General features: G+C 51.0%; 2 gene segments (V, D, J or C); both read right to left on the bottom strand.

Annotated features, from left to right (window-relative positions):
* Positions 1-1,273: 1,273 nt before the first annotated feature.
* Positions 1,274-1,790, bottom strand: LOC113405207 (the record flags this gene model as incomplete). The annotated part of the segment is given in 2 exon segments: positions 1,274-1,627; positions 1,745-1,790. Coding segments are annotated over 2 exon segments (400 nt in total), but the record flags the coding sequence as incomplete, so codon positions are not given.
* A 5,569-nt stretch (positions 1,791-7,359) lies between these two features.
* On the bottom strand, positions 7,360-8,070 carry LOC112121399. The segment is given in 3 exon segments: positions 7,360-7,385; positions 7,554-7,907; positions 8,025-8,070. Coding segments are annotated over 3 exon segments (426 nt in total).
* Between the last annotated feature and the right edge of the window lie 3,334 nt (positions 8,071-11,404).

Genomic DNA, 11,404 nt, shown 5'->3' with positions numbered 1-11,404 from the left:
GACAGGATACTGGGCTAGATGGACCTTTGGTCTGACCCAGTATGGCCGTTCTTATGTTCTTATGTAGATTTTAAGTGATTATAAGGGGGATAGCAAAGAGAACAAGGCAGATTACTAAGAAAATAAAACAAAACAGGCATACTAAACTTAAAATCTTAAAGAGACTGGTTTCAAGAAATATTTTCTCACCCTAAGTGTTGTTTAGACAAGTTGCAGAGTTTCTATAGCTTAGAGTTCCAGTTATTTCTCTTTGCAGACTAGATTCCTGTCTTAGTCTGGACTCAGCCCTAGCCTGTCCTACCGCTCAGTTCCTTTGTCTCTTCGGGTACTTTCAGCAGTCTTTCTTCTTGGGTGGAAGGCAATGGAGACGAGTCTTGTTTGCCTTACTCCCCAGCCTTAAATAAGATTTACATAAGGTGGGAATCTTTTGTTTCTCAGTCTTGACCTCACCCCCTTCTTTTAGTGGAAAATTACTAGAACTCCAAGATGGTGTTTAATACCAGGTGACAGGTCCCAGGACGCCTCTCAGGAAGGAGTGAAATGACTATCTTCAAAGTCATAGAAATGGGATAATCACATTCAGTCAATTGTAACCTTTCCAATGATACCTTACAAGATCCATCTGGCATGAAATATATCTCAGTTATGCCATGTCCATATGATAAGCATATTTCCATAAAGAATGTGGGGTGTAATGTCACACCGGCCCTGTCTCCTGCTGCTCATTCTCCCATCTGGCATGTTCTCGCCGGTATCCTGCCCTTCGATGGCTCCTCTGGTGTCAAGCTCACAGTGCCCAAACTGAGCTCAGAAATCTTCCCTGCCAACCCCTCTCAGCCAGTGATTCCACCTGAATAGCCCTTGGTTTCCTTATATCTGGTGCCTCATGCCCCATTCCCCTCTATACCCATCCACCCCTCTGCCTCTGATGTGTTTCTGCATCAGAAATCTCAGGGCCTGACTCCACTGTGTTTGCTGGGGGCCTTGGGGAAGATCTGAGAAGGAATTAAATTGTGCTGACACTTAAGGCTGTGATAGGAGTGTTGTCTCTTGCTCCCCACTCTGACAGCAGAGGGGATGCTGACTCTTAGGGAGAAGGTGATAGTCCCCATCCTGTAGAAGGAGAATGAGGAGGGAGCGGAAAATAGCTGTGAATTTCCTGGTCATAAATAGCTGTGTGATTTGTCACAGCCAGAGACAAAACTGTGCAACTGGTGAACTTTGCACATAGGGCCCAGGCCGGGGAGAGGAGGGAAGGGTGTTTTTGTCTCACTTCCCCATCTGTCTGTATCACTGTGTGGAACAGCAGTGCCACTCTTCCACACAGCACAGTAATAATCAGCCTCATCCTCTGCCAGGGCCCCAGAGATGGTCAGATAGCCGGCGTTACTGGACGTGTCTTTGGAACCAGAGAAGCGAGCAGGGACCCCTGAGCCCTGGCGCTTGTCAGAATCCGTATAGTAATTCAGCAGGTATCGTAGGGAATTCCCAGGTTTCTGCTGGTACCAGGACACATAGTAGTCACTGATGCTGGTCCCACTGCTCAGGGTGCAGGAGAGTTTCACGGTGTTTCCTGGGGACACTGACACTGAAGGCGGCTGAGTCACCACAGACTGCGAGCTGGAACCTGAAAAATATGGTGGAAATTTATCAACACCTCCCTGTCAGTCCTCAGCCACTACTGAATCTCATGGTGCATTGGCTTCAGCAGCAACTTATTTAACCCACTCCCCCCTGTTCTCACCTGTGCACCACGTCCCCAGTAGGACGATGAGGGGAGCCCAGAGCATGGTGAGGAGATTTCGGGCCCTTAGGAGAAAACAGCCAGATCCACTGAGAAGGCCTGACAGTCTCTGCCCCTTATATTAATCCTACTGGGGGGAAGCAGCTAAGCTCCACCTTTATTCTAGTTTGTTCTTATCTGATTGGGTCCTATGATCACAGAGGCTGGGCACGTGGGAGGAGAGACCATCCCTTAGGGAGGAGCTCCTGCTCTATAAGGTCACTAGCTCAGCTCCACTCCAGCAATGACCGTCTGCCAGGATCAAGGTTTCATTTGAACGCTCGCAGTGGAGGCTGCTGGAGTTCAGACTGTGTGACAGGTTCCATTCTAACCCCTTGTTTTCAGTTATTTGTAACTTTCCCAATCCTTCCCCTGTCGGCCTGTCATTTCCCTGCTTCAGGGTTAGGAGGGGGACGTACTCCTCCTCTCGGGACACTCATCTGAGAGGGGGCAGATCCCAGTTCAGATCCCTTCTCTTCATCAGGCAGACAGCGGAAACGGAACCAGGCTCTATCCTGGGTGAATACCCGAACTATTGAGCTACATGTTATAAGGGAGGCTGTCTCCTCCCCAGTCGCCTTGTGTGGAGTTCGGTGGCCTCTGAGCACGCCCACCAGATCCAGTCCCACAGGCACGGTAGGCAGGGCAGTTTGAGAATCATGCTGGGGCTTAGGCATGAGCTAGGTGTCGGGTGACTAGAGGGAGGAAGCAGCGCACATGCTCAGAGGCAGAAACACAGGTGCCCAGGGAACTTTTAGAGCAAAAACGTAGCTGCCTAGTGAGATTAGGCGCCTACAGGGTTGGACGGGAGCCGAGCAGGGATTTTGTGGGTTGCAGTGGTGCCTACAACTGGACCTTAGGCACCCACATCCCATTGTGGATCTGGCTTGGTGTGGACAGAGTGTGCCCATTCTTAGCTCCCTTGAAGTCTGGGTTGTGGGCCTGGGGCACGTATGGAGCACACTCCTTCTCCGTTCTCTCCCCAGCACAGCACGGCATGTCTGCTGCGTCAGTGCTGTCTGCACCACCAACTAAAACGCCGCTGGAGTCCCCTGGCAGTTTGCCTCATTGTAAAAACAGGGAGGGGGAAAGGGGAGGCTCTGTTCACCAAATGACCCCCAAATTGTATCCAAGACACTTTTCCGGGTCTTTCAGAGCCACTAAAATTAAACACAGGTCATTGGCCAGGAGGGGAAGGGCTGTCACGAGTAAATTTTGAAGGTAGGTAACTGCAGCCCAACCCAACTGCAGCTTTTTCAGAGTCAGCAGCCCACGTCTCACTGGTATCTTTCCTGTGCTGTGGGAAGAAGCCAGCATCTCTGGATAACGCGCACTAGGAGCTGTTTGCTAAGAACAACAAAATAAATGAGAAACTGCCACCAGCAAAGGCCTCTTTCAGACAGCAGCTGAAATGTGCAAATTACCAGTCACATATAAAGAATCCTGCAACAGTTCAGCATCTTCAGGTGTCCCCTGTCAACAACGGATAGGAGATAGCACAGCCCCGGGACATCCTGTTCCTAAAGCAATGGTGCTGCCACGTGCTCCAGAACCAGCCTCACCTTTGTACCTACTCTGCCCACATGGCATCAGTGTCACCGCTACACTGACAACTCGCTGACACACCTCTGCACTCCAGACCTGGCTCCTGAGCTCACTCCCACCTTGCACAGAATCTCGCCCCTGCATCTCAGCTGTTTGCGGCTCCTGGCTTCAAAGGCTCACCTTGGGCACCACCGAGCTCAGAGATCTTCCCTCCCAGTCGCTCTCCTGTCCCCATTCTCCAATCCTCCCATAATCCATTATGTTTATAAGTATCATATTAACGCTGGCACTGCCCGGGAGAAAGGTTATGTTCCTGAGGACTCTCCACTGTAGTTTCGAAGCTCCCTACAGTGTTTCCAGTAGGACTTCCCTAATGTTAAGCTCTGAAGCTGTAGACGGGAACCAGGTGTGTGGTTGCTGGCGATGTATATGCAGAGCAGAATGGGAGTTGGGAAAGCAAAGGGCTCAGTCTGCAAGAGATCGTCCTGCACATGAAGAGGGGCTCACACCATCAGATCCTAGGGTAGAGTTGGAGGCACGGAGGGGAAGGGGGGTAGTTCAGGGGATAGTTTGTGTGTGTTCAATTTGGACAGGTTTCTGCTCAGTGCTGTTTTTTGGACAGGTACCTGCTTAGTCTGTATCAGCAGGGAGCAAATGTCGTCAGAGAACTACCAAGAAAGCGTCCCCTTGAGACACACTCCTGACAGACTGAGGAATGACACGTGGAGAGTGTGTACGTCCTATGGGCTCCTCGTATGGTGATGTGTGACTGCACCTGCTCTCCTCCAGTTCCCACCCACTTCTCCTGCCACTTTCTGCCCACAAGGAAAGAAGGAAAAAGGGGGAACCTCAGAGGTACCAGGAAAAAAGAATCATTGTTACTATTATTGTAGCCCCCCATAGTATCCCTCCCCAGCAGCATGTGGCCAAATGATTCATGACAAAAATGGCCAGTGTCTCCTGCTTGGCATGTTCTAGCTGAAGAGCTCCCTCTAATGGCCAGCGCTACACTTGCAGAAGTGATCTCTTGCCCTAGCTAACAGTTTTACCAATATTTCCTATTTGAATTCCCGCTTCCTAGGCCAGCTCGGGACCTTGGTTCCTATTCCCCAGCCCAGATTTGCCTCCTGGCAGAATTTTTAAAGTCACAAGATGTTGCTCTGCTTCTTAGTGATCTTTGCATTAGCCCAGCCGTTCCTGCTGACCCCCAAACGCTGCAGCCGGCCCTGGGCAGTTCACACAGTCCACAGGAACGCAAAGCTGGGAGGGGAGTTAGAGCTAAGGTCGGGACTGCTGGGGACAGGGCAGGCTGGAAGCAGAGGGGAGCTGACTCACAGAGGCCAAACGGGGAGTTGTAGCCCCAGGGTCATGGAGCACTGCTCAGCTCCACTGGGTCCCTTAACCCTTCGCTGCCCATGGCTGCTAGTACTGCATGCAGGCTTCTGGCAGCCTCTGCAGGTGAGTTGGGCCAGTGCCATGAAGCAAACAGCCAGCTCCTAGCGTTCTGAAATTCTGAGTCAGGCCGCTGGAAATAATGAAATGAATAAATATACACACGGGGGCACCATTCTAGGTGTCTTTCAGTGTTTGAGCCGCTCGGGCATGCTAGGGTCACTTTTTCAATCTAAGAGCTATAAACGTCTTTACTTAGTCACTTTAAGCCGAGGAGCTCATGGAATCACTGGACTCCAGAATTGGGGCTTTCAGCAAAAGCCCTAATGAGCACTGGACTCGCTATAAAACCGCAAGAGATGGTGACTCTGATGAAGGGCAATGAAGATGGGAAGTTAAATTTAAGGGGACTGTTGTCCCCTTACTAACACTCAGTGCGGGTGTTTTGGTTGCTAGCTCCCAGTACCAAAAGAAAGGGGAAAGGTCAATGGGAAACCAGGACCCTGAGACTGACAGTCCCCAGGAACAATTGGGAGAGATCAGCCAATGCTCCAGATCAGCCTGATTGACAGGGTGGGCAGGCTAATCAGGAAGTCAGGAGGCCAGGGGGTTCCCGTCCTCACTGTCAGGGCCGGCTTTAAGCCGATTCGCCCGATTCCCAGGAATCGGGCCCCGCGCCTAAGAGGGCCCCGCGCACTCACCCCGGCGGCGGTCGTCTTCGGGGGTCCCTCTCCCCTGGCCAGAGCGCCGGCCGGAGCGCGGCAAGCCCCGCGGCCCCACTCCCCCGGTTGGAGCTCTGGCAGAGCACAGCAGCCCCGCAGCCCCACGACCCCGGCCGGCAATTGGAAGTGCTTGCCCAGGAATCGGGCCCCGCACTTGCTAAAGCCGGCCCTGCTCACTGTGAGCTGGAATTGCCTGGGTCAGACAGAGAGGGGCTGAGCTAAGGAGAAAGCAGGGGCCCGAGCTGAGCTGGGGAGCAGAGCTGGGCCAGATCCAGAGGGCCCAGAGAAGTGGCCCAGGAAGCAGGTCAGAGCTGGGAGCAGAGTCCCAGAAGCAGACCACAGAGCAGACCTGTCCTGGGGGGAGAGCTGCAGCAACCAGAGCCGGGGGGAGGGGGACGGGGGGACAGAGAAGCAGCCCAGGGAGCTGGAGGCAGAGCAGCAGCAGCATGAATGCTGAGGCAGAGTGGAGCCAGAGCTGGAGCCGGAGCTGGAGCTGGGGCAGTCTGGAGCCGGGTGCAGTGAGCAACTGGGGCCAGCCAAGGGGGGACCTTGGGCAAAGGGCCCAGTGCAGAAAGACACGCCCAGCCAAGGGTCCTTGCAGGCCAGACTGGGAGGGGGATCTTAACCCGACAGGGGGCTGACGCTGGGAAGAAGGGTCCCACCACCCAAAGCCCGGAGGTGTGTGGCCACCACCATTGCAAGTGTCCAACCCGCAGCATACCTGCAGCACAACCAGGGCCTGAGAAGGAGACCTGGGACCTACAAGGAACAGACTGTGAACTGCCCGGACGTTCCAGAGACACTGTTTGTAACGTTCCCTGCCACAGAGCGGGGTGACATGTTTCCTTTAACCTTTCCCATTTTTCCTTATTCTTTTTCTAATTAATTGCTGATTAAATAAATTGTATTTGCTTTAAATTGTATGTAATGATCAGTGGGTCAGGGAAGTGTCCAGTGCAGAGAGAGTACCCCGGAGTGGGGACACCCTAGCCCCTGTCCTAGGTGACCACAGCAGGGTTGGGGGTCGAGCCCCCCAGGACTCCTGGGCCCAGCCTTGTCGGGGTTACGAGGACTCTGCCAGACAGGAGAGTGGAAGGGGAGCCCTCGAGGGCAGGGAGGCCTCTGGGTAAAGGAAGTGAGAGCGAGGACTCAGATCCTTTCGCTAGCCCACTTCACCGGGGTAGTGCAGAAGCCAGGAAAACTCCCCACAATAGCGGGACCTTCCCCCGCTTACATAATGGTTGAATTTGGCCCCTGTTCAATGGGAAACCACTGCAGAGAGCGGTGCCCAGGGACACCTGGGGTGCTGAGTAATTGGGCTGGATTTCCCCTACCTCCCTCGCTGCTCGGTCAGCATCTCTTTTGTCAGCACCACCTCCTTCCCCATTGCCCTTCTCTGTGGGAGTCCCACAGGGCTCCCTGCTTGTCCTCTCCTTTCCTCTCTCTGAGCCTTATCCTTCAGTATCTCCATCTACTCACATGGGGTCAGTATCACCTCTGTGCTGACGACTCCCCAATACACTTCGCCACTCCAGCCCTGTCTCCTGCTGCTCGTTTTCCCATCTGGCATGGTCTCTCCGGTATCCTGCCCTTCGATGGCTCCTCTGGTGTCAAGCTCACATTGGCCAAAACTGAGCTCAGAAATCTCCCCTGCCAACCCCTCTCAGCCAGTGATGTCGCCTGAATAGCTCTTGGTTTCCCTATCTGTGATTCCTCATGCCCCATTCCCCTCTATACCCATCCACCCCTCTGTCTCTGATGTGTTTCTGCATCAGAAATCTCAGGGCCTGACTCCATTATCTTTGCTGCAGGTCTTGGGGAAGATCTGAGAAGGAATTAAATTGTGCTGACACTTACGGCTGTGATAGGAGTGTTGTCTCTCGCTCCCCACTCTGATAGCAGAGGGGATGCTGACTCTTAGGGAGAAGGTGATAGTCCCCATCCTGCAGAAGAAGAATGAGGAGGGAGCAGGAAATAGCTGTGTGGACTGAATTATCTGGTCATAAACAGCTGTGTGATTTGTCACAGCCAGAGACAAAACTGTGCAACTGGTGAACTTTGCACACAGGGCCCAGGCCGGGGGAGAGGAGGGAAGGGTGTTTTTGTCTCACTTCCCCATCTGTCTGTATCACTGTGTGGAGCAGCAGTGCCACTCTTCCGCACAGCACAGTAATAATCAGCCTCATCCTCTGCCAGGACCCCGGAGATGGTCAGATAGCCGGCGTTACTGGACGTCTCTTTGGAACCAGAGAAGCGAGCAGGGACCCCAGAGCCCTGGCCCTTGCTGGAATCCGTATAGTAATATAGCAGGTATCGTGGAGAATTCCCAGGCTTCTGTTGGTACCAGTACACAACGTAGTCACTGATGCTGGTCCCACTGCTCAGGGTGCAGGAGAGTTTCATGGTGTTTCCTGGGGACACTGACACTGAAGGCGGCTGAGTCACTACAGGCTGCGAGCTGGAACCTGGAAAATATGGTGGAAATTTATCAACCCCTCCCTGTCCGTCCCCAGCCACTAGTGAATCTGGGTGTGTCTTGGCTTCAGCAGCAACTTATTTAACCCGCTCTCCCCTATTCTCACCTGTGCACCACGTTCCTAGTAGGACGATGAGGGGAGCCCAGAGCATGGTGAGGAGATTTCAGGCCCTTAGGAGAAAACAGCCAGATCCACTGAGAAGGCCTGACAGTCTCTGCCCCTTATATTGATCCTACTGGGGGGAAGCATCTAAGCTCCACCTTTATTCTAGTTTGTTCTTATCTGATTGGGTCCTATGATCACAGAGAGCTGGGCACGTGGGAGGAGAGACCATCCCTTAGGGAGGAGCTCCTGCTCTATAAGGTCACTAGCTCAGCTCCACTCCAGCAATGACCGTCTGCCAGGATCAAGGTTTCATTTGAACACTCGCAGTGGAGGCTGCTGGAGTTCAGACTGTGAGACAGGTTCCATTCTAACCCCTTGTTTTCAGTTATTTGTAAGTTTCCCAATCCTTCCCCTTTCGTCCTGTCATTTCCCTGCTTTGCTTGAGGGTTCACTGATCACTCACACTGATCAAAAAACAACTCAGCAGTTCCTGAGAAGGACACATGGGCAATAAATACACTTTGCCCAGGATTAGCCATTTCCGGAGCCAACTAGGGCAGAGCTAAGGAGGAAATGGGGGGATGCTGCAAAGTTCCATTCTCCCATCTAAGGGTCCACACTAGAGGATCTGGGTTTTGTGTCTGGGAATGTACATTATTAGTAGTTGCTCTTTGCTCACTGGGATGATTTATTTCCATCATCTCCAGGCCACCCAGCAGGGCTACACGAGCTTCTATTTATTCATGAGCAGTTTTTATTGGACAGAAAATGGAATTCAGAGAACTGGGCGGTGACTCTGCCGCCCCTTGTGCTGAGAGCTAGGAATGAAAATCCCACTGAAGAACTAAGTGTCATTGTCATTGTTTATTACTAAAGACCAATGAGATGCATCACAGTCTGAGGAGGCACGGTAGGCAGGGCAGTTTGAGAATCATGCTGGGGCAGAAACACAGGTGCCCAGGGAACTTTTAGAGCAAAAACGTAGCTGCCTAGTGAGTTTAGGCGCCTACAGGGTTGGGCGACAGCCAAGCAGGGATTTTGTGGGTCGCAGTGGTGCCTACAACTAGACCTTAGGCACCTACGTCCCGTTGTGGATCTGGCTTGGTGTGGACAGAGTGTGCCCATTCTTAGCTCTCCTGAAGTCTGGGTTGAGGGCCTGGGGCATGTATGGAGCACACTCCTTCTCTGTTCTCTCCGCAGCTCAGCACGGCATGTCTGCTGCATCAGTGCTGTCTGCATCACCAACTAAAATACCGCTGGAGTAGCCTGGGCAGTTTGCCTCATTGTAAACACAGGGCGGGGGAAAGAGGAGGCTCTGTTCACCAAATGACCCCCAAATTGTATCCAAGACGCTATTCCAGGTCTTTCAGAGCCACTAAAATTAAACACAGGTCATTGGCCAGGAAGGGAAGGGCTGTCACGAGTAAATTTTGAAGGTAGGTAACTGCAGCCCAACCCAACTGCAGCTTTTTCAGAGTCAGCAGCCCACGTCTCACTGGTATCTTTCCTGTGCTGTGGGAATAAGCCAGCATCTCTGGATAACGCGCGCTAGGAGCTGTTTGCTAAGAAGAACAAAACAAATGAGAAACTGCCACCAGCAAAGGCCTCTTTCAGACAGCACCTGAAATGTGCAAATTACCAGTCACATATAAAGAATCCTGCAACAGTTCAGCATCTTCAGGTGTCCCCTGTCAACAACGGATAGGTGATAGCACAGCCCCGGGACATCCTGTTCCTCAAACAATGGTGCTGCCACCTGCTCCAGAACCATCCTCACCTTTGTGCCCTGCAGCTGTGAGAGTACCCGTGCAACAAGGAAATGCAAAGGCCACAGGGAAGATTTCATGTGTTCTGATGCATGCAACTGTGTCAGCGATGAGTGTAGCAACAGAGTATTGAATACGTCAGACACAGATTCCGAGGGGGAGTTGAAATGTTTGAACTATCTGCAAAGCACGGTGACTATTTTTGTGAGTAAATATAGCTAGGAGAGGTGTTGCATTAGCCATTCAGCAGCTGGTAGTTATATGTACAGGTTACATAAGAGAACGTGGTTATACTTTGTTATTCACATGATATATTCATATGAAGACATTCTACAACCCTTCTACTAAGAATCATAACTGTTATATAAGTAGTTTACATGTACTGTCATTGTATTCAGTGAGAGTAAGAAGATAATTACAGTTGTAGCATGTGTGTTTTAGTCTCATGTCTCCGGCTGAGCAGTTAGCATCAAAAATATGTTTTATAAGTAAGGGTAGGGATCTTGAATAACCTCATAAAAATAGGAGACAGCAACGCTTTTCTTAAATCAGTCCATTCTATAAATAATGACAATTTTGTTGTATTACACGGTACAAACAAGCTCACGCTGTCATGTAACTACAGATTTTTGCTTTAATTGAAGGCAAACAATTACAGGAAAATGCATAAAATATTTTACCTGGTGCTAAATATTTCCTAAACTTTCCAAACCAGTACTATTTTGAGTCCATAATTGCATTATCAATTGTATTTAGAAGCTTTCTGCCAATTTTGGTCAACATTAAAATATGTTTCTACAAGTTATGGCCCTTTTGGGGATTTTATGATTTTTCCAGATTGGATGCCCAATAACGTCTAAATATTACGTGATATAGAAAAATGGCACCACTTTCAGCATCTACATCAACCCTAGTGATGACCACCAGATACGTGCCTAACATGTAATAGCAATAAAAGTTTTCTAGCAACTGGGTTACACATTAGTGACCAAAATGGGTTTGGGCGGGTAATAGATACACCTCTACCCCGATATAACGCGACCCGATATAACATGAATTCGGATATAACGTGGTAAAGCAGCGCTCCGGGGGGGGCGGGGCTGCACGCTCCGGCGGATCAAAGCAAGTTCGATATAACGCGGTTTCACCTATAACGCGGTAAGATTTTTTGGCTCCCGAATACAGCGTTATATACGGGTAGAGGTGTACTGATAAATTCCCAGGAAATACTGAACAAAATAAAAACGGAAGGGAAGGGCCTTGAGTATATTATAAATGAAGATCTCCCTCTAGTGGCGACAGGTGCACTTGCAGAAATGATGACATAAGAGCTGATTAACAGTGTTATAATCATTTCCTATTCTAATTCCAGCTCCCCCAGTTCAGGGACCTCAGGTCGTGCTTCCTGGCTCAGATTTTCCTCCTTGCAGACTCTTTAAAATCCCCAGAAGTTACTGTGCACATTTGTTTTCTACCAGCAATTCCTGCTGATCTTCAAACTCTGCAGCAGGGCCTGCATACCTCAGAAACTCGGTAGGGATGCAAACCTGTGGGGAGGGGATCAGAAATTCGGTGAGGGCTGTGGGGACAGGGAAGGTGGGAGCAGTGGGGAGC

This window comes from Terrapene carolina, unplaced genomic scaffold (assembly GCF_002925995.2).
Source record: "Terrapene carolina triunguis isolate 2854851 unplaced genomic scaffold, T_m_triunguis-2.0 Scaffold34278, whole genome shotgun sequence".
Classification (NCBI taxonomy): Eukaryota; Metazoa; Chordata; order Testudines; family Emydidae; genus Terrapene; species Terrapene triunguis.
Note: the sequence above shows the minus strand (reverse complement) of the source record. Positions and strands in the feature narration are given on the sequence as shown.